Source organism: Lacerta agilis, chromosome 3 (genome assembly GCF_009819535.1).
Source record: "Lacerta agilis isolate rLacAgi1 chromosome 3, rLacAgi1.pri, whole genome shotgun sequence".
NCBI classification, from domain to species: Eukaryota; Metazoa; Chordata; class Lepidosauria; order Squamata; family Lacertidae; genus Lacerta; species Lacerta agilis.
In genome coordinates, this window is record NC_046314.1 from 29,809,966 (window position 1) to 29,836,756 (window position 26,791).

A 26,791-nucleotide genomic window follows, 5' to 3' on the forward strand; every position below is an offset into this window, starting at 1 on the left:
CGGATGATCTAATCCTAACAGCATTGCTTATTATGATTGCAGGAAGTAAACAGCACCAAGCGATGGGAAAGAACTTGAGACAGAAACCGAAAGATGGATGCAAAACTCTTTTGTAAAGAGAGGGAGAAGTTCAGCTTATCAGTCTCTCTGTGAATGTAGTCCAAAAGCTAAAAAGTGGGAATATATATTTGGGTCTGTCTGTCTCCCCACATACCGTACCCAAATCTGTCCTCATGCAGCCAGCCCGCTTTCCCCTTAGTTGCACCCAGTGCTTTTTTCTGGGGGGATGCATAACCCTAAACAGGGCTGAATTTAGGTTTGATGAGGCCCTAAGCTACTGAAGGTAACGGGGCCCTTGATATGTCCTGCTGTCCTTTGTCAACAACAAATTGTCTCTGTTTTTTTGTGTTGAATATATGCTGTATGGTAATTTATGGACCTAATAGGTCCATACACAACACAAAACACTTTTGCTGTATGTAGGTTTTATTTCATTTGTTTTTTCTCTTATATTTTGGAAATGTACACCCAATTTTTTCCTTTAATTTTTTTGGGGGCCCCCAAGAGAATGGGGCCCTAAGCTATAGCTTGTTTAGCTTATACGTAAATCCGGCACGGCGCCTTAAACATTTGGTGAATCTAAGTTTGGCCTCATTGAGGGGCAGTATTTCAACATGAGTAGGAAAATGAGAGTACCCCTAAACATTTTTTTTGGGGGGGAGCACTGGTTGTACCTCTATAGAAAACGGGAGTAGCTCGGGTGGTGGGAATGCAATTGGAGATTGGCAAACACTTGTCGCTTAGGCTGCCTTCCTTTCGCCACTTACCAGGAAAAGAAGTGCTATCGAGGCCCCTGGGGTTTGCTTGTGGGAAACCATGCTTAGGTCACGCACGTTACTCAGTTTAAGGGGAAAGCCAAAGGCCTGAAACCACACAAAGTCCAGATCGTTGGTTTGGTTTACAACTTGACACAATACACCCCCACACCCCCGTGTGCTTAACGGCTCTCAACTACCGGGAACTACAATCCCCATCGCACACCACGGAGAGACGTTTCTGAAAGCCTCATCCCAGCCAATCACCGCCCAGCTGAATGCTTAAAGAGCGCTTTCGCAGCTCCCGGCATACACTGCGCCGCCTACACTTCCCGGCAGGCAGTACAGAGTAACGGAAGACCAAAAAAAAAACAAAAAACCGTTAGCGCATTGCCTTCTGGGTACAGTACGTCCCTCCTCTTCGCCACACCCACCCGCTCTGGTTCTGCGTCCCGAGTGGGAGGAGGGAAAAGGAGCCCTTCCTTCCGGGTTTGCGCGCGTGCGCACAGCGGCGTCCCATCTGGCACCGCGCTCCTCGTCTGCTCCGCGGCTCAGTTGGCGACACTCGCTCGCGCGCTTGCCTGCCTGCGACCCGCTCTCGCTCACTCTCCTTGAGAAAATGGCTGCCGTACGCCGCGCTCGCAGTGACTCCCGCTGCGTGGTCCGCTTCTCCGACCGAGAACTCTACTAAATTCCCTTCCCGGCTTGTTTAACCGCTCGTGAGAGGAGGGGGTGAAGAAAACTTAAAAACCAGGAATTATTTAATAAAGGGACAAAAGACGGGGCCCGCGGCTGCCGGTCGCCAGCGAGGCTCGCGAAGAACCAGCCGAAGAGGCCGCTCACGCCTTGAAACAGCCACAGCGCCCGCAGCCGCGCGAGAACGACCGTTGGACGGGCGGGCGGACGGACGGCCTGGGGTAGAAACTGCCTCGGCCTCAGCATGGTAAGGGAGGGGGGCGTTGGCGGCGCGTGACGGGGGCGGGGCAGAACGCGCCTCCCTCCTCCCTGCCCTCCTTTTCGTCCCAGGTGTACACCCTCCCAGGTGTCAGGGGCCGTTCCGGATTTACAAAAACCATCCCGGATTCTGATTTGATCCCGGGATTCTGACTTGATCCAGCTTTTCCTTAGGGCATCCCTGTTGTCATCGGGAAAATTCTTAGTTCTCCCCAGTGACCCATCATGTTTGAAGTCCGGGGCAGATTATACCAGCACCGAGATGCAAAATTAAACATATGACAGCTGTTGTTGTTTTTGTGTGTGTGCGCGCCCGTGCACATGCGCATATATATGTACAGTATATATATGTATATGCATATATATGCATATGCGTATAGAGAGTTACTGTATAATACATACATACAGGGAGCAGCCTTGAACATCCAGGGCTGTGGAGAAGACTTAATCGCTGCCAACAGCAGCTTCCAGTCTTGAGTAGCCTATGGCAAGAGGAGGGGCATAATAATAATAATAATAATAATACTGTAAATATAATAAATATACAAGAGCTACTGATGCCATCCATCCAGTGAAGCCCACAGAACTTGAGGAAGATTGTATATGAAACAATAGTGGAAACATTAGTATTAAGATATTTTTAGAATGTTTAATCCGCTATTTGAGTCACTTTGAAAGCACTTTGGTCCCAAACTTTGAATCTGTTCATTGGGTGGGAAGATATCTATGATTTTTTTAAACACCTGATAATGTGTTAATAGGTCTGTATATATGTATTGAGCACTCTGAACTTGGGTGTCATGCATTTATATCCAAATAACAAGAATGAGCCATTTCCTGAGCTGGGTGTGGTGTTGCACATCAGTTTTGCCAGTAAGTTGCATATGAACCTGCTTTTGAACAGGTTGCAATTAAGATTTTTCTGAGTTTTAGGATCCGACAGTGAAGGAAAACTCAATCCAAGTAATATTCCTGTCAAGAACTAGTATGAAAAATTAAATAGCAAGTAGCCTAAAATGACTCCTCTTCCCACTATCTGGATTCTGTGCTTTCTTGTGAGTGTGGCTAAAAAGCTCTGTGAAAGGAAGTAGGAGTCTTTCATGAGAGGTAGTGGGAGGTTTTTATTTTTATTTTTCCACCTTCAGCACTTTGCTGCAGCCGCTACACTAATTCCATATACTCAATCTATTTTTATGTTTATTTGCCCAGGCCTTGTTTGGGATTGAAGCTTAGTATTGCTGTTTTTTAAATGGATGAATGGCTTCATTTTGGTTTATATTTTATATTATTTATTTTGCTGTTTTAAACGGTCCTATGTTTTCATCTGGAGCAAATGGAATGTAAGACTGGAACAAATAAAATACAGTATTCATGCATGGTCTGATAAGGTTTTGTATTTGCATGCAGGATTGTACGTCAAGTTACTGTGACTCCAGTGTTTGTTCATCACTGCTTTATACAAATGAGGTGAATATAAAATTCTTTTAACTAGAATGCCACATACCGGTAGTTAAATTTACACTTGAAAAGTTACTGTTTCAGAGCTTAGTTAAACATGTCTTAGTTTTAATAGTAAATAATAGTATTTGTCCACTTACCTTTTCTTCCAAAATATAGCTTATTTTAGGAAACACATATTTAAATGTTTTTTAAACGTTTTTTGTTGTCTTCTGCAAGGTAAATGTTTTATGTCTCCTGTTTTATGCTTTTCTTTTTATCGATCTGTTGCATGAAGAGATCTCATTTTAAAAATAGCTGCAGGGGTTATCTTTCAGAAGACAGGTCAGCTATCAAGCATGATCTAAAGTTAGTAAACTATCCCATTAGTAAACTGTATCCAATTAATATTCATCTCATTAGTATGAAGCAGTGATTAACAAACCCCAGAGTTGCAATGACATAGAACGCAGAAAAAAACACACCAAGAACTCTGGCCAATATAAGTTTAAATAGTGGGAGTAATCCCTACTCGCAAATCAGTAGTAAATTATAACAAAAACTGATCCATTCAAATACATATATTCAGACAGAGATTACAAACTCAAACTCACAGGGATATGTACAACACAATAATCCATTACAGTATTGGAAATGAGAGTCTTTGAATAGAGACATGTTCCTGTTAGTCCATAGTCAGGTTTGATGTGAAGATCTTAGTTTCAATCATTGAGCAGAAGTCAGTTATGGATCAGAAACCAGGACAGGGCCCTGTTTCGATGTATCCACCTTCATCAGCTGGAAGTATCAAACATTACATGAAAATACATTTTGTATCGGTGGCTAGATTAACGTTTAAATTCTAGTTTATTATTAGGTATTGAACCATATGTTTAAATGTTGTATAATAATAATGTTATAATTTACTATTGATTTGCGAGTAGGGATTACTCCCACTATTGAAACTTACATTGGCCGGAGTTCTTGGTGTTTGTTTTTCTTGGTGCATTTAATAACAAGAACTCCAATTTATTTAATGACATAGAACCCTGCATGCAAGTACTAATATTATTAGATTAATAATATTTAATAATTTCAGAGGGTATACTTTGAGTATGAATAGTAGCTCATCTATAACATCTGCTTAAAAATTCTGTATGATTTTAGATTAGGTGTTTTGTAGGATAAGAACAAACTATGGGACAATACTAATTTTATTAAAAATGTGACTTTACATACTAATTTCATGTGATTTATTCTCTCAGGCAGAAGGTGAAGAAGATTGTCACTCTGACATGGTAAGAGCAGATGACAATGAAAGGTCTGGGGAAGCAAATCTTCAGGTATGTCTGCTATTGTATTTTAGGGCATGGACTCACCTGCATAATTTAGTTCTTTGGTCCGTGTATTTCCCCCCCTTTCATTGGTACACTTGTCCCAATCAGCACTTTAGAGCCAATGTATATGAATGCTTTCAACAGATAGGCAATTTGATAACGTGCCTCGTTTGTTTCTTTGGACTGAAAAGTTGTAAGGATTTTCTTGTGCTAAAAGATAGGTAATTCCAGAGGCAGTAGAAGCAAGTTCCATCTGTGGATAAGAAATACTTCACAATCTGAGGGAGCGCATTAATTCATACAAAATGCTATAATTCTTGGCTTCTTTCTAACTTCCAAGCTTTAAAATATTGACGTAGTGTATATTGGTCACTCTTTGAAGAATGAGCTATAGTAAGCTCTTTCTGCAAATAGACTTTTCCTTTTCCTTTAGGGTATTATCTTTTTGTGTAGACTGAGACATCTTAGCATCTTATTGTGACACCTGCCACATACTTATCCGAAGAATTTGAAGAATGTTGCAACTCTTCGTTTTCTCACAATAAATAGGAAATGGGACAGCTTATAATTTAGGAGCAATAATGATTGAGGAATTCACTTCATTTTTCAGCAAGTTAAATGATCCAGCGCAATTACTTTCACCAAATGAAATTACCCCAAAATAGTTCTTCACCATATTTACTCAGAAACTGGCTTGCAAAATAGTTGAAATTCATTGGTGATTAGGACCTTGCAATCTTGTTCAGAAAGCACTTGCTGAGATGACTTAACTATAGTAAATGGTTTGTATAGACGATTGTCAGAACCCATTTATTGGCATTCTATGTTTTTGTGATGTTTCAGTTGCACTGGGTTTGACAAGATGTACCAGAACCTATTTTGCTTGTTTCCAAACTTGCAAATTTGTCCTGGAAATGCCCGCAGCAAAGTGATTCTTTCTCACATATAGACTCTAGAATTAGTAGCTATGACTACACTAAAATTCAGCAGCAAAATGTCAGTTACTGACTGGAATAAATAATAGCTTCAGATTTTTTAAAAAAGTAAAATACCAAGAATCATTTGCTTCATTACATGGAAGAAATTATCTAAATATCTTGCACTTGTAGACACGTCTACACAAATATTGGATTTAGTTTCTGGATTTCTAGGCAGAGCTCCAGATGTTCAGAGCACGGTGGATGTTTGAACTTACCCCAGGGGTGAGCTCTACGGGTTTGGAAGTTCGATCCTGCAGAACGTCGGCAAGAGGGCCTTCAGTAAAGGCTGTAGATACCAAAGGAAAGCTGGAACTAGCAAAAGAGGAAAAGGTAAAGAACTTGAGCTTCTTATCTTCAGTGAGCTAATGGAATGCAATCTCTACGGGCTAAGCACTTAAAAAGCATGGGCTACTTTTTCTACTTCTGTTCTTACCGCTGTGCCATCTCTCCCTACTTTCTCATTCCGTTTCATCTTCTGAATTAACAGAATATGGAGGTATTACCCTTAAAGCTGGGAAATACAGAAAGATGCTTTAAAATATTTATTTGGAAGATGTTGCTCTGAGTTCCTAAAATGCTTGTCTGGATCCAAGTTCAATGAAGGAAAGGGACCAGCCATGTTTAGCGTAGATAAATTAGTAAGATGATGGGGACAAATTTTGATTAGGATAGATAAATTAGCAAGATAAAAATGACAAAATCCTACTAATTTAACTTGCATGTGTAAATAGGAAGAATGCATAACAGAAGGAAGATGCATGTCAAAACTGAAAATGCTGAAGAACTTGATTCACCTCAATCACTTTTTTCTAGTAAGCTGGACAATTTTTCTTCTGAAGGAAAGTGGAATGACAATAACTATCTGCCTTTCCCATTTCTTTTTTGCTGTGTCTTCAGTGCTCTAGGAAATTTTGGAGCAAATTTTATTTATCAAAAATAACAATATGTTGGAAAAACTTGCTATTTCACTGATATGTGTGTTCTGTTCTTAATTGCAAGACTTGACAGAAATATTGCAGCTGTAATGTGCTCTGATAACTGTGCTTTCTCTCACAACTGCCTTAGACGTTACTTTTGGAAATCATCCCGCAGGTGCTTTCTTGCTTAATATGTCACAGATTTTTGCTCTATGTGTAGAATCTACAAGGAGTTACTTTTTTTTTTTTAGTATCGAATCATAATTTTATCTTACTCTTGGAAAAACTGCTGTAAAGATCCACAATGGCACATCCCCTTGTGGTCATTGTACTGAGATATTTTCAGATGGGTAGAATTACTGCCAGTTTCAGAACTAGATGGACAATTTAATTGTAAAACTGCAAAACAAATAATAGAAGTAGAATGGTATTGCGAGGTGACGAAAGTTTAAAGTTAAGAAAATAACATATCACAAACACAATCCATTTATTTAAATTTAGTTGGATAAGAAAAACTTCGCTTTTGTGTGTCTTAAGTTTATATTTAATGCTGATAAAACTTGCCATATATTATAATTGAGTAATTTTATTTGGCTTGCTGGCAAGGGACTCTTAAACAATTCACTAATTTCTGTACAGGCAAGAGAACTGTTCCTGAAAGCAGTGGAACAAGAACAAAATGGGGCTCTTTATGAAGGTAATCTAATATTTGTGTTTTAATTTTTATACAGTAAATTTCTTAACTGTTGCATATGAACTGAATTCATAGGCTGCTGTGGGTGAAAACTACTATTTGTACAGTAATTGTTGGGAGGAAAGAATTGTGAACACAGCTGAGAGCTAGGCAGTTCTGTTTTCTCATCTGCTGATTAAGAATCCTGTTGCAAAAGTGAAGGACCACTAACTACAGTTCAGATGACCAGGGGCCTCTGGTGCCTTGGCTAGAATATTGATTTTGACTTAGGTGAACCATGTTAAATGCCCTGCTCAGTCATTAATTTAATTAGGTAGCCTTAGGGTGAGGGAAGAGATGTCTCAGTACCCTACCTCACAGGGATGTTGTGAGGATTAATAAATGATTCTAAAGCCCTTTTTCTTTTTAAGAACTCTTAAACTTAACTGACGATTTCATTTTGAAGTATGTATTGGAATATATAGAACTTGTTGCTACATTTTTCTGTTAGAACTGCACATGTGAATTGACAAGTACTCCTTGGCAGAAAATTATTAATTGTCAGGAGCCTAGTTCCTTTACTTGAGAAAGATTCAAAATCCAAGCATGTCTCACCTATGGTGTGCTAACATGCCACCATGATATAAAGTACAGTGGTACCTTGGGTTACAAACACTTCGGGTTACAGGCTCCGCTAACCTGGAAGTAGTACCTCAGGTTAAGAGCTTTACCTCAGGATGAGAACAGAAATCGCGTGCAAACGGGATGCCCCATTAGCTAAAGTTAAGAACAGTTTCAGGTTAAGAACGGACCTCCAGAACGAATTAAGTTCGTAACAAGAGGTACCACTGTACTGAACTTGGTTATATTTAGAAACCCAGCATCTGTCGGTGACAGATAGTTGCTATTGACACTGGTGAACTTTCATAGCTAAGCAAGCTCTTCTACATGCAAATTCACCCTTGAGTGTCTTGATATCCAATTGGCACAACGTAATATATACACCTGTGGGAAAGCTGATTTCCTGTGCAGAAGGGATACTGTGCTAAAAAAATCACATAAATATTGGCCTGTCTCTAAATGGCTTTACTGATCACAATGTGACTAGGTACCTTCTAAACATACTGTCACGCAGCTTTTGTCATAGTGAAATTTAAAGCTGTTGTACAAGTAAGATATTTGGCAGATAATCCCATTTTTTTCTTTTGCTGGAAAAAAGTCAAAGTGATGTCTAATTTGACTTGAATAAGATTTTTCTTAAGGATCCCTCTCTTCACTTTTATTGTTCAGTGTGAAACAGATTTTTACCAGCATTCTAATTTGAGAAGTAGGCTTGACATATAGAATAGGCAGCAGTCAGTGGTCTTTTAGGATCTTGCTAAATTTAACCTGAACAAAGTAGCATACTGTTCTATTTGTTGAGGGTAGTTCTTGTCTCTGGTTTTCTGAGGCTTTGATATTGAAAAACACAAACTAGCTCCTGTCCCAGTTTCCATGCTTATTAAATCCTATTTTTAAAAAACAACCTTAAAATAGTTGCTTTGATTTGAAACATGCTGCTTGTGTGAATTGCTGTAGCAAGTTATGCTTTTGTATAAAAATGTTCATACTCAAGAATGGCTTCTAATAATCCTAACATTGATATTCCTGTCAAAGAAGAACATTAGGCTTCAACCCTATGCCCACTTATGTGTGAGTAAAACTCTTAAAGTTCTACTGTGTCCAGAGTAAATATACATAGAGTTGCACTGTTTGTATACCCTTTAAAATACAGTACAATAGAATATTGTCTTGGTGCAGTTGGGATGCTGCACTAATATGTAATATTGCTAGAACAGTAGAGTTTTAGCCATATACCACATTTTAAAAATAAAGCAACTTGCCCCATATAATAGAATTTTATCCAGTTTTGGTGAAGTGCTAAGACTGTATTAGGCTGCGCTGCATTTGCCGCATAGGACTTTGCAACTTCACCTATTTCAGCCTCATCTATTTTGGTTTCTACACTCCAGACTTCTAGGTTAGTTCAACTGAGTCTTGTTGGTTCTGTGATGTTAACCCTTCTTGTCTTTCAAATAAAAAACTTTATAAAATTCTTGTGTGTGAATAACTTGGTATTTCTGCAAAATGGGACAGAATGATGATTGGAAAAAGTGCATTTATTACTAGAAGATGCACTGGAACAATATGTACTAGTCTGTAAAAGAGAGATTGATGAGATGGACCTATACCATAAACATATGGTAGAGTGCCAGTCCTTACAGTACAGTCTCAACACAGAAGGTTACTGGAAGGGAAGCATAATATTTAAGAGATGCTCACAAAAATAATCTCTTTAATTCCTGCAACTCTGGTGATATCCATAGCGCCCCTTTGTAGGAAACTCCATGAGTCATGACTTGCACACTATATCCTCTTTCATATATCATACAGCCTCTTTCATGTTATAACAACTTTCATGTATGGGACATTGCATGCCAATAGGCCTTTATAAGCCAGCGTGGTTAAGAGTGTTGAGAGACCTGGATTCAAAACCTCCACTCGTACATGACGTTTACCAGGTGACCTTGGGCCAGTCACAGTCTCTCATCCTAACCCACCTCATAGGAATGTTGTGAGACTAAAATGGAGAGGAGGAGAACCTTGCAACCCAAGTTCCTTAGATAAGAGGTGGGATATATATGTAGTAGGCAGACTACTATTTTGCCCTAACTTGATTCCTAATATGCCCATTTCAAATGAATTATCTTAGAGGTCATCTGACGAATTCCAGGGACCTAAGTATAAAACAAACCAGATTTTACACCTGTTGCTGGTAGTGGGAGAATAATAGGCGGGCTGCAGGCCCTCAAACCCTTCTTCCCAAACTTAGGCTATCAAGGACCGTGGCAGGGAAGCCACACCTGATAGCAGAATCCTGATCATTCCTTGGTTGTCATAAGGGATTATGGAAAATGATGATGCAATATGGACTGAACTGGGAAGCATTGGTGAAGTATGTTTTCTCATGATTCCCAGTAGCGTTGGAGGAGTGTGTAGATTTAACTGCTTATATTTTTCTTTCCCTGTTTAGATTTTGGAAAGGGTGTGGAAGGGTTATTATAATTCATTAAGTTTACATACTGCCCTATACCCACAGGTCTCAGAGCAGTTCACATTGTATTGAACCCCCTCCTAAATTGAGCCCGGGTTTTTAGGGTGGGGTTTGGGGTAGATTCAAAATGGACTTGGACATGGCTAAACTAGAAAAGGTCATTTGTGAACTGCCCCATTATAAAAATCACTGCTGCTGTTACCATTTAAAATAAATAAATGACTACAATATCAGTCCTAGCATTTACTAAATGACATGGTTAAAAAAGTAATAAATTTTATAAAAGTTACAATAAATGAAGCTAGACCTTAAGATGCTGTATTACTCAATAAGAATAATACGAGAAAGATGCTAATGGAGGAGCTACCGGTACCATTCCAAGACTGGGATCCTAACTGATTGATCAAGAAATAAATTACCTTGAAATCAATGGGATTGGATATCATAGAACCTAGTGTAGCCCCCTTCAATGCATGAATATGCAGCTTTCTCATACAGGGATCAAACCTGCAATCTTTGCCTTATCAGCACCATGCTTTAACCAATAAAGCATAATCATAATCTAACTGCATTTGATCCATTCCCCTCATTCAAACAGAAGGTTAAGAAGTAAGAATAAGAGTACATAATTTTCACTAACATATTGAAACATCCACTGTACTTACCTTTTACAGTCAGTAAGGCCCCATCTGCACTATAGATTTAAAGTCATATTACATCATTCTAAGCAGTCATTTGTTGTTTTGTTGTTTATTCGTGTCCGACTCTTCGTGACCCCATGGACCAGAGCACACCAGGCACTCCAGTTTTCCACTGCCCCCCGCAGTTTGGTCAGACTCATGTTGATAGCTTCAAGAACACTGTCCAACCATCTCGTCCTCTGTCGTCCCCTTCTCCTTGTGCCCTCAATCTTTCCCAACATCAGGATCTTTTCCAGGGAGTCTGCTCTTCACATGAGGTGGCCAAAGTATTGGAGCCTCAGCTTCAGGATCTGTCCTTCCAGTGAGCACTCGGGGCTGTTTTCCTTAAGAATGGGTTTGATCTTCTTGCAGTCCATGGGACTCTCAAGAGTCTCCTCCAGCACCATAATGTTCCCCAAAGAATCTTGGGAACTGTAGTTAAGGGTACTAAGAGTTGCTAGGAAACCCCTATTCCCTTCAAAGAGCTAGTTTCCAGAGTAATTTAGCAATCAGTCCCTCTTTCCATGACTGTTTAATGTGGAGTGATGCTGCTTTAAATGTATAGTGCAGATTATTATTGAATTTATGCCCTAGTTTTTCCACAGAGCCCTAGGCTGCAAAGAAATACACCATTTAAAAACAAATGAATGCACTGTAAAACAGATCAAAACATTCCAAAAATTGGTTGCAGTGAAAAATATTCTAAAAGCAGTTAAAACATTCTTCCATTCAGTGATCTTAGTCTTTCCAGGAACAGTATTCTTCATACAGCAAAAGCCTTGTAAACTGGCAAAACAAAATAAAATAAAAAATTCCTTCCAGTAGCACCTTAGAGACCAACCAAGTTAGTTCTTGGTATGAGCTTTCGTGTGCATGCACACTTCTTCAGATATCTCTAAGGTGCTACTGGAAGGAATTTTTTATTTTATTTTGTTTTGACTATGGCAGACCAACACGGCTACCTACCTGTACTTGTAAACTGGAACGTTTTCAAGTTCCTTCTGCAGGTTAATAATGATGGAGACTGGCACACGTCACTTGGGAGTCATTCAACAACTCAATAACTACCATTGCAAAGGATGTCTTAATGGGTCAGTGCCAACTGGTCAGCCCAACAAGATGTCACAAGATATATATGAGGCCTAGATGAAATTTATAAAGACTAACCTGTGTTCTCCAGATGATGAACACCTGGCTCCCATCAGCCGCAGCTAGAATGATCAGTGGCCTGGAATGATGGGAGTTGTAGTTCACTAGCTTCTGGAGCGCCATAGGTTCCCTGTCCCTGTTCTTACTGGTGGCTCCCAAGTGCTGCTTTGAGGATAGTCACAAAGGAGATAGTAACCAACTTGCATTGAACTGGTTTCAAGAAACTATTATATGGGCAAAAATAGGCCTTGTGGTGAAAGACGCGTTCAGTGTCTATATGCTGATGACACCCAGGCCTGCTTCTGTACCCTAGAATCTTCATCAAAGCACCGCTTATGAATAGATGCTATACATTGGCCATGGACATATTGCATACCTGCAACTTTTAAGGGGGAAGGTCAATTTATCTGCCCATCTTGTAATGCGTTTCTCTGCATAAACCATGTTTCACTTATTTTGCTTGTTTTCCAAATACTTTAGTTGTTTTTGCAAAGCTGCTACTGCTGTGTTACAAACTCTCCAAACGTCTCGAGTGGCTTGTCCTGCTGTTTGGGGACTGTTGTATAAGAGATACAAGTCCAAATCCCTCCTAGACCTGTAGGACTAGTTACATGGTTCTTTGGGTCTTTCCCATTGATGTCAGTTAAAAATTATAGCTGAACATGCACTAGTGCATTAATTAATAGTGTGAGGTAGCCTTCCCAAGGAGATACAGTTGCCAGGGGAATTGTTTCTCCACTCTGGTCTCCCATTTCACTTTATTCCAGATCTTGACTGGACCAGAAAAAATAAGGCCACATCGCCTATTCCTGACTGAAAGAAGGTGGCACGTTGACATTTTAGTCTTTGGTTGATTGTGACTACTTTTATAGGTCCTTAGACAGTTTTAATGATTCGGGGGTTAAGCTTTAAGATCCTTGGTGGTGTAAGAAGTGTATACAGTCGTACCTAGGTTTTCAAAGAGCTTAGTTCATGAACAACTTGGAACTCAAACACCACAAACCTGGAAGTAGGTTTTCCAGTTTGCAAACTTTGCCTCAGAAGCCGAACATCCGCCGCGGCTTCTGATTGGCTGCAGGACGCTCCTGCAGCCAATCAGAAGCCATGTCTTGGTTTTCGAACGTTTCAGAAGTCGAATGGACTTCCAGAATGTGTTCTCTTCGAACACCAAGGTACGACTGTATGGATTTATTTAGTGCGTGGGAATAGACTATCCTCAAGATGTGTTTACACACTGCTTATTTCATGGTAACCATTCATGATAATGAACTTGGATTGATGCATTTATTTTACAGAAATAAATATTTATGTTGGTCAACCTCTCCTATTGCCTCTTGGTATGTTATAAGTGCTCTGGGGGCGGGCAACCCCTTGGAGCAGTTTTTCAGCATTGTTAGATACAACCTTCTGAGAAATATGCTAACAAGCACGTTTTTCATGCAGATGCTCAGTAAAGTAAGTGCAGTTCATTTAAGTATACATTACTTTTATTTTTAGCTATTAAGTTCTATCGTCTGGCTATGCAACTGGTCCCAGATATTGAGTTTAAGATCACCTACACCCGATCTCCAGATGGTGACAGTATTGGGAAAAGCTAGTAAGTATAATATATTTATTATTTTGAAAGCTTAAGATGCTGATGAGGGAATATGCTGAATAGATGCAATTCTCAACACTTAAACCCTAGTCCTATGCAGTGAGATGTGCCTAAGTGTTCTGAAATCAGTAGGTAGAAATACAAATAACTGCAGAAGGTTAAATTAGAGAGGATTTCTTATCAAACTCAGTAAGACATTTATATGTCTGCATAAACGTGTAAAATCACTATGTAAAGTTGCAAGTCTACGCACAGTTGCTGCTACCAAGTGCCATTGAAATAAATATAATTTTGCAGTGCTGTGTTTTGGACACGATTGGATCATTTTAATCCTTCATGCTAAAGGATCTCCAAAGGTGTCATATAATGTATCTTTAAACAAAAGTTGCTGTACAGTAATTAAATATCCAACTCATATTGCCTGAAAATATTTTGAGTGTTGTACTATATCTAGATCATACTCTGAAGCAAATACGATCCTATGATCCTAAGACACATGTTACACTTAGCTCAGTAGGACTTAATAGATTAACTTGTGAGTAAACTCTGTTAAAGTCACTGGAACCAGCCTCTGAAAAAATGTGCATATCATATTGTTATTAAACTTACACATATATTTTTCATACAAATACAACAGCCATCGCCCACATTTGCACATTGTGATAAACCAAGGTTTATCAGCATGAGCCTGAGGCTCCTTATGGCTTGTGCCCATCACAAAAATTCCATTGTTTATTGTAATACATGAACAGGGTCGTAGTCTTTTTTTCTTTTCTTTTTTAATGCCAATACATATAAATTAACTGAAAATCTGGTGTGTGTTTTTAGTCTTCATTAATACTGGTTTTCTCTCTTCCATGTTTAAGTGCATCTGTCAATTGAGGGAAAGAAAGCTTCTCAAAAGGGAGCAATCTTGAGCAAAGAAATGGCAGAGTAATCCTCTCCTCATTTTCTGATCTCAGTTGCTCTTCTGGAAGCATTTTTTCTGATTTTTCCAAGAGTTGTACTGATAAATATTACATGCTTCAGTTTTATAATGTCCACGATTGTGACTTTCCACACATTTCATTAGTAAGCATAGTCTGTACAAGGAATGCATATTTTTTATTTCATGTGCGAGAAATCCTGTTTAAGTTTGCACAGTGCAACCCTGTGTTTGTTTACTCAAATATAAATTTCAGAGTTTGATGCAGCTTAATCCCAAATAAGTTTGCAATCTTAAGAGTCAACCCTTAGCTTTATCTTCTTGGAAGCATGTTCCACTGGGCTCAGTTGTACTTATATCTAAGTAGATATGTGTAGGTTTGAGCTGTATCATAATAATTTCCAGAACTAAGAGCCTGTCTGGAAATTTACTAATAAAAATATAAAATAGTATTGGTGAAAAACCCTCATTTAAATTGACAAGTATGAATATTGGTGACAGAAACCAATAAAGGTTGTTTCTAGAAATGATGTAAATAGGAAAGAACATTACCTTCAGGAACAAGGCTGCAATTCTAGATATACACACGCATGGAAGTAAATTAATTGAAATTAATAGGTACAGCATGAACATGGTTAAGGGGCTGTTGTATGATAATCTAATCTCTTTATGCTTTCTTCTAGCATTGAAGATAATGAGAATGATAGCAAGGTGGCTGACCTTCTATCCTACTTTCAACAGCAATTTACTCTTCAGGAATCATCCATCAAACTGTGTCAGCCTGAGCTTGATATGAATCAGACTCATATCTCAGGTAAGGGGAGTTTTCATATTGAAATAGTGTGCACAGTAAAAAGGTAGACATGGGTTTTCATTTGAGCCTGGCCTAGTTATCACACTGAAGTGGTAAACCTGTCTCTGGACTGTCCTTCATTGTTATTATAATTTGGAATGCTATAGGCTTAACACTATAATTTCCATGTTAGAAATACATACAGTGGTACCTCGCAAGACGAATGCCTCGCTAAACGAAAAACTCGCTAGACGAAAGGCATTCGCTAATGAAAGGGTGACTCGCAAGACGAATTTCCCTATGGCCACGACTCGCAAAACGAAAACTTTTTGCATTTTTTTTTGTTTTTTCCCCCGTAAAGTCGCGCTTCCTCCAACCATGCTTCGCAAGACGAAATTTTCGCTATACGACAGCACTCGCGGAACGAATTAATTTCGTCTTGCGAGGCACCACTGTATTTAGTATAGGAAATGTGTAATAAAAATAGGGACGTGCAGGGATAATTTTTTTTGTTTACAGTTATTTTTTAATCCTACCTTTTGTTTTTGCATTTAATTTCATAGGCTTCCTGACCCAAGTGAATGGAGGCCTATTTGTAAAGGCCATGATCTGCTGCTTGTTAGTAGTTGCTGTAAGAACTTACACTGCCATCTTCTTCTTGCTGGTTTTGAGAATCATATCCCTTTAAATAACACTAGTCTTGCTTGGTTGTATTCTTGATAGTTACTTATTCTTTCTCCTTGTATGCTGGCGATAGCATGTGATGCATCCGACACAGAAGAGAGTTGACTTTATAGATGCTGAAATTCTTTGTTACAGGTGATAGAGGGCTGCATGCTTCATGTAAACATTTTATTGACATGCAGAATAATTACTTTAACTTCCTTAGTGATATAAGCAGTCTCTGGAGAAACAGCTGTTTGGAATTAACACACTATGCTTAATGTAGCTAAATATAGTTATTATATCTTTATTAAAATAGTACAATTCTAAATAAACAGTGAATAATTCTTATTTTGGAAGTAGCTATCTAAAATAGCTTGGAGTAATTATATATAATTACTATTTATCTATTTTTTCCAAAGTGTTGCCAATGGAGCTGATGATGTATATTTTTCGATGGGTGGTTTCCAGTGATCTGGACCTGAGGTCTTTGGAACAGTTATCATTGGTCTGCAGAGGTTTCTACATTTGTGCCAGGTACAAACACAACTATCATTTAAGAAACTTGTCATAGTTTGGTAAGGTAAAGGTAAAGGGACCCCTGACCGTTAAGTCCAGTTGTGGACGACTCTGGGGTTGCGGCGCTCATCTCGCTTTACTGGCCGAGGGAGCTGGCGTTTGTCCACAGACAGCTTCCAGGTCATGTGGCCAGCATGACTAAGCCACTTCTGGTGAACCAGAGCAGCGCATGGAAACACCGTTTACCTTCATAGTTTGGTAGTCTGGATTAAATTGGGGTTGGGTATTTGACTGGTTAAAATTATTTGGTAAATTGATTGGCCAACGGATCAAGTATTTTTAAAGCATGTGTTTATTTTGTAGTGTCACCTGTCTCACATAAATGAATTCCAGGACAGTATACAGAGAAATGGAAAATTGCAGAAACATTTTAACTTTATTAGAACAACAAATAAGATATTTTAATCATAAACAGAGTTTATGGCCTCTTTTAAGCCTCTTATGGCCTTAAGCAACTTTAGCATATTTCTCTCTCCAGCATGAACTTGGCTGCTGGCATTCTTGTTACTTCTTCTGGGGTGTTCAAGTATAGTTGGCTCTCCTGCTTTGCGGGTCTTAAGACTTAAGGTGCATCTGGGACTGTCCCATTCTGTCTCCCATCTAGCTCCCATTCTGGTCTGTGCTGCATGGTCCCCAGTACTCATGAATCTTACTGCTTCTTGGTTTTGTTACTGTGGGGAAAATACAGGTCTACAAATTTAAACTCTAGCATAAATGCCATTCATAAATAGTCTCTTCTCATCACAGCCAAATACATTCTTCCCTGTATTTTCAATTTCCTTGTGTTTTCTTATGTCTGTGCTTTTCTTTTACTAGGGACCCTGAAATTTGGCGTCAGGCTTGTTTGAAGGTTTGGGGCAGGACCTGTAACAAATTGGTTCCTTATACCTCATGGAGGGAAATGTTTTTGGAAAGACCTAGAGTTCGATTTGATGGTAAGGCAATCGTTAACCAAGAAAAGCAGCACTTAAGACAATTGCAGCAGCATTTTCTCTCTCTTATTTAAATATATCTCAATGTAATATGTTAACTGGTCAGTTACTGATATGTGAAGTGTTTGACTGTTAGTTTGCCCAGGGGTTAAATGACTGGTAAAACTGAAGTGGTTGATTTGGTGGGACTATATCCCATGCTTGATGCATTGACCTCATGTCACTAGATTAACTACAACTGTGTTGCAATTGATAGGACTGCAGCATGTAAATTAATAAGAGAAAGATGAGGATCACTATGTGACTCCTATATTAGAGATCCAATGGATTTCAAAGAGGTTGTTAGATGGAATAATATAATTGAAAGTTTAAAAAAATTATCACTTTATAAGCATGAATCATCTAAGAACTCAGTGGGTCATTGTTCATAAATTTATTGATGACTATATCTCTTTTTTTACTTCCTATTCCATAGGCGTATACATCAGCAAGACAACATACATACGTCAAGGAGAACAGTCTCTTGATGGCTTCTATAGGGCATGGCACCAAGTGGACTATTACAGGTACAACTACTTCTTCGTGCAGTTCAGCTTGGTTATTCTTATTAGTGATGACTGCAGCAGATAAGACCCTAACTTGACAAATAATGCTCATGTATAATTTCGTAAGGATTAAGGTCTTAATTTCTAAAACATATTTGGGAACCACTGAAAATCACTTTGACTCAGTATTTCACATTGTGAACCCTTCCATGTTTCTCAAACTGTGAGCATACAGAGCATTAATTGCTCTTGGATATGACACCCCAGTGCTAAATCTTAACACAGGTATCTCTGCTTGTGCTGCTGGTATAGCTCCAGTAGCACCATTGAATCTCTGTGATTGTGAAATTATGGCGACCTATGCTGTTCTGTCGCATTCCCTCACCAAGATCCAAAATACTGTGTGGTGAGCCTGTTTCTGGTCTCGAGACTCCCACATCCCCAAACATGGAACATTTGGGAGCAGTCTGTCATTACATAAGAAACTCTTTGAAATAGGTCAGACAAGTTCTGGTGGTCCTGCACAAACATTTGTATGCAGGTAGAAGCCCCTTGCAGCGTAATCACCTGTTTTCAAGCAGGAAAAATGCAAACATATATGGGAACTTGGTTTAAGTTGTATTTCTTTGTTTTGTTTTCAAATTTACGCGATTTTACAGAAGGAAAATCATCCTTCCCGGGTTAATGTTGCTTAATTTTGTAGGTACATGAGATTTTTCCCAGATGGCCAAGTAATGATGCTAACAACTCCGGAAGAACCTCAGTCTATTGTTCCTCGTTTACGAACTAAAAACACAAGGTGTGTTAAGTTTATGTGTCACAGAATTTTATTTGTCATGCATTGAAAGGATTAGCGCCTCGTCTTTTAATTAAGCGGGATATCAGGATTTAAAGTAAGGTGTGAGCACTAAAATACTGTACCATTAACATTTAGGAACAAACTAAAATACAAATTAAGTGGCTTGAGAGTTGCAGCTCCAAGTTTTCACTTAAAGAGAGGAAAGCAGTATCTGTGAAGTATTGTCAGCTCTTTGAGAAGTATATTTTAATGGAGTCTTTTCCTTCTAAACCTTAGAACGGATGCAATCCTGCTTGGCCATTATCGCCTTTCCCAGGATACGGACAATCAAACCAAAGTATTTGCTGTAATGACAAAGAAGAAGGAAGAGGTACATATGAAACAAAATGCTAGAGGACTGAGACATTGGTTAAGATAGCAAGAAAGCAGTAAATGCTTTGTATTGCTTTCTTGAACACAATTTCTTAATAGAAAAGAAGCTGTCAGCCTTGTTTCCAGCGTTGCTTGGAAATTCCAAGACACACACAAAAATCAGTGCACTTTTGATAGAATCAGTCGGTGATTTTGATTCAAAATGTTGTCAAACTTTATCCAAACATAGACAAAAACCTGCTTAATCTCAAGAACCATTATGTGAAATTCGGTTACAATTATCTTAAGAGGTATCAAGATGCATAGAAAACAGATAGACAAACAACTTTTCAAAATAAATAGAAGATACATACACCTCCAAAGTACTTCCACAACGGCCCTCAATTTCCTTTTTAAAACCCATAAATTTAGTTTTTTGTTTTGTAATTGCTATGCTAGGCTGCCTTCTGGTATCACCTAATTACCAATTACTTAAAATGCTATTTAAATGTAGACAGAGTTAAAAACAATTTGTAATCTCTTTTGAGGGAGATAAATGAAGGGGGTTGGGCAAATACATGGTTTCTGCTCATGCCTTTGGATTATGCCTCATTTGTGATCTCTGTTGTTGCTGCTGCTCTGAACCAAATAATTAATGATTGTTAGTTGCAGGTTTAGGGGGAGGAATGTGGGCTTAAGGGCAAGAAATAGTAGAACATCAGAATTTTAGTGGGCAGGGAGAGAGAGAAAGTGGACACGGATTAGTTGAAGTCAAGAAATTCAGGTGCAGGTAAGACTTTACGGGAGGTAAGCTGAAGGCAGCAGAGGTGCCGAGAAGGACCTTGTTTCCTCTGTTTGTCTTCCTCCAGTACAGTAATTTTTTTGCAGGCCTCCACTGCTATGTTTTTAATAGGAGCTTTCTACTGTAAGTCTGCTTTTTAGATATTTTGATCTTTATAAGCCGTTTAAATATAAAGAGCATCCATTTTTCTGTAAAATAAACTCAAACTGCTTAGGTGATGATTTTTCACCCAGAAAGCCTTCTGTTGCTTACAGTTTCTCAGTTCTGACCATCATGTTGTGATTGTTTTTTGATAATGATAGCTTATCATATATAGAACCTACGTATTCTCACAAATGAAAATTTACAGGCAGTGTCATTTAATCAGCAGCCTTAACTCTGATTTTCAGCTTTGGCAACTATCTTTACTGCTACATATTCTTGACAGCACTATATTGTTTCTATTTCCATGTAGAAACCAATTGACTACCACAAGTACAGATATTTCTGTCGTGTCCCTGTGCAAGAAACTGACCACAGCTTTCATGTAGGGCTACAGCTGTGTTCCAGTGGCCGCCAGAGATTCAACAAGCTTGTTTGGATTCATCACTCTTGTCACATTACTTACAAGTAAGTTTTTGGATAAAAAAGGGAGAGGAAAGAATACTGTAAAGAGCCAGTATGGTGTAGTGGTTAAGAGCGGTAGACTCCGTAATCTGGGGAACCGGGTTCGCGTCCCCGCTCCTCCACATGCAGCTGCTGGGTGACCTTGGGCTAGTCACACTTCTTTGAAGTCTCTCAGCCCCACTCACCTCACAGAGTGTTTGTTGTGGGGGAGGAAGGGAAAGGAGAATGTTAGCTGCTTTGAGACTCCTTCGGGTAGTGAAAAGCAGGATATCAAATCCAAACTCCTCCTCCTCTTCTTCTTCTTCTTCTTCTGTTTGGTTGGGATTAATAACAGAGAGTAGTCAGTCCTTCCGTCCCACTCCTCATGTTTGGTGCCTGGAGGAGGTGAGGATGCAGTGCCCCTCCAGCAGCCTCTACCAGTGGGGAAGAGTGGTGATGGTGGGGGCTTTGCCATGATGGAGGCCCCTAGGGATGATCCTGGAGCAGTCTGTGGGACAGGGGGAGGAATTGCTTAAAATTGCCTTTACGCCCATTCCACTGATGGATGCATTAGCGAAAGAAAAACAATTGGATTTCCTCCACTACAAGAATTTGTAAATAGAAGAGGCTTGGTACAGTCAACTCAGTCCTTAAGACAGATGGGGAAGATGCTTTGCTTGTGTTGCCCTGCATTAATCTGTGGTTCAGGAATGCACAACAGGGTCATTTTGGTAGTGGCACCTGGTTTTGGAGATGCCATTCCCTTGAAGATAAATTTGTTCTCCTCACTATATACAGTATTCAGATCTCAGCTGAATATATGTTTGCTTCCCCAGGCTTTTACAAATCAAGATTAGATCATTTCAATACTTAACACTTGCAGGGTTTGGTTTTGTTTTGTGTAAATTTTAATGGTTCAAACAATTATTTGCTTTATGAGGTGGCATTACTCAGCACCTCGTGAGATTACTGGAATTCTTACTCCATTCCCCCCCCCCCGGCATTTACAAGGTGTTGGCCCACATGGCTTTCAGATCTATTTTTGCAACCATAAGCTGCAGCCACAAGTTACAGAAACTAATAAAATGAAATGAAATCTTAAGATTTTGGGGAAGCTGAATTTTGTCTTCAGTACCATTTTCTGCAATATTGCAGCACCGGTCTAATGCGTTTCTGTAATATCTTTTATAGGTCTACTGGTGAAACAGCAGTCTCTTCTTTTGACATCGACAAGATGTACACCCCTTTGTTCTTTGCACGAGTGAAGAGCTTTACTGCATTTTCAGAAAGACCTCTCTAAGAAGGTCACATCTCTTACTCTTGCATGAAAAATTACAGCAAACAACACTTAAGTTATAAATGTGTGTATATATATACATATATATATATATGAATTTTATTTTAAAAATGGGGGATCTTTTTGAAAGATATATACTGGAAATAATTTGATTTAGGGTGGCAGGGTTATTTTATTGGTTCTGAAGTCAAGTTTACACGTTATTTTAAACTTGTTTATGTTGTGAAAAGACTTTGATAACATAAAAGGCATTTTTGCCATGTCATTTTATGAGCAAATTTATAAGCTGTTCTCTTTCCAGCGTAAGGCTTCATCTGCCTATGCACCTTAAGTTCAGGAATCGTTATAAACCTACTGCTGTACATAAGACATGGTGTGCGTGCATTGGGGGAAGGCTCAAAATGTGAAGAAATTGTCCTACATCTGTGTGTGGCCGACACAAATGTAAAATAAATGTTTACTTTTAAATACATGTATTTGGGTTGCCTTTCAAGAAGAGACATTGACTTTGTTGTAAGCTGAAGCCTTACAAAAAAAAATTAAGCAAGGGAAGCAAAGTTGGAAGTTGAGCTTCAGTTGTTGCCATCTGTTTTGGCATCACATTGTTTCAACAACTAGTAGTTACTGCATTGCAAGGGGTAGAAGATGAGCGAGAAGTCACATTGGGGAACTGGCTGCCTCTCTCTTCTTCTTGACCCAGGAAAGGATTTCAAGAAAGCAGCTTGGAGCACTGAACTTGAAAGTGCATTGTTTGAAATATGTTATGCAAATGAGAATAGGGCTGTACTCACGTATGTTTGTCTTTTCTTTGTTTAACCCTTCACCTAACTGCTAAGAACACTGCACACCCCTTGGGTGTTTTGTCATACTAAACTGATTTTTTTGGCTTTTGGGGACTCCTACAGATGTTCAGGTACTGTGTTCTGCTTCTCCTGCGTATGTACTTTGGGAGTTGAATGCAACTGCTGTATGACGCTTATCATAAATATGTACTTACAAACATAAAACTAAAATTTCTAAATGTTTTTCTTCTCCCAGTGTGTGTGACATTTATTTATTTACAATCGAGCACATCCCTTTAAAATGCCGATTTATATTAATTTATCATAGGTTTCTCCCAGGAACTTCAGAACAATATGCTTGTTTTTGCTGTCATTTTATCCACACAGCATCCCTATGAAGTAAGTTAGACAAGAAGGGTGTTTTATTGAAGGCCACCCAGTGATCTTCATTGTTGAGTCAGGATTTGAACTCAAGTCTCTGTAGTCTATACTATGTCAGTACACCAGACAGGCTTTTGAAAATGAAACAAATTGCTAGTTTATAGGACAAAGCACAGGGCTGTGATTCATAGCTACGAGGCAGAATCTCAAAATATTTTATACAGTAAAATTAAATGCATTCTTTACTAACCTTTTGGGGAAATCACAGCCTAAACTTGGAGACAATGGCTTGGGTCCACAGATGTCTTTCCAAAGTGACCTGCTGCAGCGTCCCTGTGTCTCATCACATATCATTCCAGAGGACAAGCTTTTTGGAAGTCCAAGGAAGGGGCTGTAGGACAAAAGAGCTCCGTTGCATGGAGGTTCCACTAACCTATCTGAGCGCCCAGCCTAGTGGCTGGGATCTAAAGAACTATCTAGGTGTGGTAGATTTCCTCCCCATACAGTGGCTGGTGCTGTTACAAATAGCATATGAAGTGCTGCTGCTGTTTTCAGAAGTGCTTTGCCACGCTTTTGTGGAAGACTTCTGATTAGATCTGCAGTCTAGCAGTATTTTGAATTCAATTGCTAGAGTTGTAAGGTCCAATTATATGGCTGCAAATACAGGTTGTTTACTTTAAACATAAATTGCCGGTTCACTTTTGAACTCTCGAGTAAATTGACATAACTTATATTTCACACATCTGCAATCTCCGTTCAAGGAGAAGTGCTCAGGGCCAGTATTTTTTTAACCCATCCTCACATTCAAACCAAGCAGACAGAAGTATTTTCTCAGATTGTTAAAAAATGTCACTGTATTTTTTTAACCATGTTTTGCTCTCTTGGTTGTTAATTTAGAACCGTTTTCATGACAAAGAGAAATGTATCCCTGTTAATTCTCCTTGATTTCTCAGCGGCTTTCAATATTATCAACTATGGTACCCTTCTGGAGCGACTGCAAGTTTCGGGTGCTGGCACCACTTTGAGGTGGTTCTGCTCCTACTTGGATGGACATTTCCAGAAGGTGATGCCCTTTGGCCCCGTGAAGCCGTCAGTGTGGGGTTCCTCAGGGTTCGATTTTACCACCTCTGCTATTTAACACCTACATAAAATCACTGAGTGACGTTATCTAGAGGTTTGGAGTACGTTGTCAGCAAAGTTCTACTTCTTTACATCTGCAGGTGAGGCAGTGGATGTGATGGACCGTTGTCTTGCCTCAATCATTGATTGGATGAGAGCCAACCAACTCAAGCTCAGTCCATATAAAGCTGAGGCACTGACTTTCTCTGAAGGAGCGGGTGCGCAGCTTGTGGGTACTTCTGCATCCTTTGCTGTCACTGGAGGCTCAGGTGGCCTCAGTGACATGGAGTGCCTTTCATCAGTTGGTGGTTTGCTACGCGCCTGTCTGGACACGGATAGCCTAACGTCTGTCATTTATACTCTGGATCGGAAGTTCGAATCCCCACGACAGGGTGAGCTCTTGTTGCTCGTTCCCTGCTCCTGCCATCTAGCAGTTCGAAAGCACATCAAAGTGCAAGTAGATAAATAGGTACCACTCCGGTGGGAAGGTAAACGGCGTTTCCGTACGCTGCTCTGGTTAGCCAGAAGCGGCTTTGTCATGTTGGCCACATGACCTGGAAGCTGTACGCCGGCTCCCTCGGCCAATAAAGTGAGATGAGCGCCACAACCCCAGAGTCGTCCACAACTGGACCTAATGGTCAGGGGTCCCTTTACCTTTAACCTCTAGGTTAGATTACTGCAATATGTTGTACATAGGACTGCCTCTGAAGACTGGAAATTCCAGCTGGTGCAGAATTCTGTGCCAGGTTCCTCACCAGAACAAGAAAGTTTAAACGTTGCTACACTAATCCTGGTCCAACTGGCAATCAAAGTGAAATCAGATCAATTCTACAAAGTGAAAAGGGGCTGTAAAAACACACCTGTTCTAAAGAAGAAATTTGAAGCACTTGAGTTGTACAAATGTATTCATTTAAAGTGGAGGGTTTGAATTGGGGGGAACGGGGTCTGTGCATGAGTGGAACAGACTTCTGCTCATGCAATGGGGCTCCCCCCTTTTCCTCCCCCCGCCGCTCTCTACATGTCCCCAAAACTGGCAGGTTGGGGCATTTTCTAGAGCAGATTTTGTAAGAAGGGATGGAGAAGGAAGTCCTGTCTGTTCATACATTGGATTCCACCCTAAAAGTAAACATGGCATTTAAAAGTAGGCTTTCTTAGCATTCAATAATAATGGTAGTGGCACTCATCTGTTTCCATTGCATAAGCTGAAAAACTTGAAAAAGCAAGCAAGTAGACCAGTCTTTGAAAATGGATCATATTAGGATAGAATGTGCATTTATCACTTAATAGTGTTTTCTAGCACGTTGCCCTTGGGATAAGTCTGGTTCTCTTTGATGATAAAATAACACATTGTGCAATACCTTATCTGGAGGAAATAAACCAATAAATGCTGTGCTGTAGAATTTATTGTTGCGTTGAGAATGCAGCCACAGGGCTGTTAACTATGCCCTGATTAAGCTTTTTATCATGGGAAATTGCCTTGGAAAATTGTGATTTATTTTTATGGATGTATATTTGCTAGGTTGCAAAAAAAGAACAACAACTTCAAGCTGTAATTAAAAAGGGGTCCTGGTAAGCTGCACATAATGTGGAACATACTAGGCTTACTTGAAAATTCTAGGGCACTGTTCATCAATTAGTTTTGATAGCAGGCCATGGTGACAAGGGAACAGGAAGTCCGTGCTTCACACCTCCATTGTCTGGATGGACCTACGGTAGCCATCTCATTACTCCAGGGTTTGCCCTTCCACATCCTCCTTTTACTTTGATGGGACCAGTCGACCACCTGACTAGGAGGCTGCCAGTTCCTGATCCTTGTTTTAGACTTGAGGCAGATAAAGCCTGCCAAAAAGGATTTTGCTATATCCAGTCACAGACAAGGTATCATTACTGAATGATGGAAGAGCTAAAGGGTAAGAAAATGAATGAAGGGTCTATGAAGAGAACTAAGAAGTTTCATTTACAACCATGGACTCGGCTACATTAGTAAAGAAACAACAATTTGCATGCGTTATAAACATGCAACACCAGATGGCGCCAGAAAACAAAAAAATTGTACACATTTTCCCATAGGGTTTTTTTTTAAAATTAATTTTGTTATAACAATCTAATTTCTGACTTATTTATAGAGGGTTTTTACCCTGTGTGTAGATCCTCCCTATGCCATAGACCAGAAAAATCAAAGCTTTTTCACAAAGTTTTGGCTTTGTGAAGATTGCAACCTTAAGATGTGTTTTTACTGATGAAGAATCTACCTCCCAACATTCAAGGAATAAAAGGTCCGTATGTGAAAAGGAACACCTTCCAAGACCAGCCACTGTATCCCTGCCATGACAAGTGGATTGTAGAACAACACAAAATATGACAAGTGCTGCCCCCAAAGCAGCAGTGATACTACACTGATAATGGTGTAGCCAGTGTTGCGTAATGGTTAGAGTGTTGGACTGGGAGACCAGGGTTCGAATCCTCAATCAGCCATGAAGTTCACCAGTTGACCTTGAGCCATCCGCCATTAGCTGTGTGCTTGCTTCATCCAGCAGTATGAACTGAAAATAGTTTTATTCAACGTTACATTGAGCAAAAAAGAGAGAATTTCATGAGGAAAAAC

General features: G+C 39.5%; 1 protein-coding gene across 6 annotated transcripts; it reads left to right on the top strand.

Moving 5' to 3' along the window:
* Nucleotides 1-1,684: 1,684 nt before the first annotated feature.
* On the top strand, nt 1,685-22,929 carry FBXO9 (F-box protein 9). 6 transcript variants are annotated; one of them, XM_033143148.1, is made up of 13 exons: nt 1,685-1,758; nt 4,472-4,549; nt 5,695-5,853; nt 7,080-7,137; nt 13,534-13,633; nt 15,242-15,372; nt 16,437-16,551; nt 17,410-17,528; nt 18,001-18,091; nt 18,774-18,869; nt 19,146-19,239; nt 20,477-20,631; nt 21,799-22,929. In XM_033143148.1, exons 1-13 carry the CDS (start codon nt 1,756-1,758, stop codon nt 21,905-21,907), a joined length of 1,308 nt encoding a protein of 435 aa, XP_032999039.1. In that variant the 5' UTR covers nt 1,685-1,755; the 3' UTR covers nt 21,908-22,929. The 6 variants fall into 6 exon arrangements, 5 of the variants coding, with proteins under 5 accessions (XP_032999039.1, XP_032999042.1, XP_032999041.1 ...); XM_033143150.1 differs by lacking the exon at nt 5,695-5,853 and adding an exon at nt 3,177-3,236 and having other exon boundaries at nt 1,741-1,758; XM_033143151.1 differs by lacking the exon at nt 5,695-5,853.
* The last annotated feature ends 3,862 nt before the right edge of the window (nt 22,930-26,791 follow it).

What these genes read in the sequence shown, in the direction of transcription:
- FBXO9 (XM_033143148.1), top strand. An exon ending in AAATGGGGCTCTTTATGAAG is followed by an intron (nt 7,138 to 13,533) that starts GTAATCTAATAT and finishes TTTTATTTTTAG; the next exon opens with CTATTAAGTTCTATCGTCTG. An exon ending in TTACGAACTAAAAACACAAG is followed by an intron (nt 18,870 to 19,145) that starts GTGTGTTAAGTT and finishes TCTAAACCTTAG; the next exon opens with AACGGATGCAATCCTGCTTG.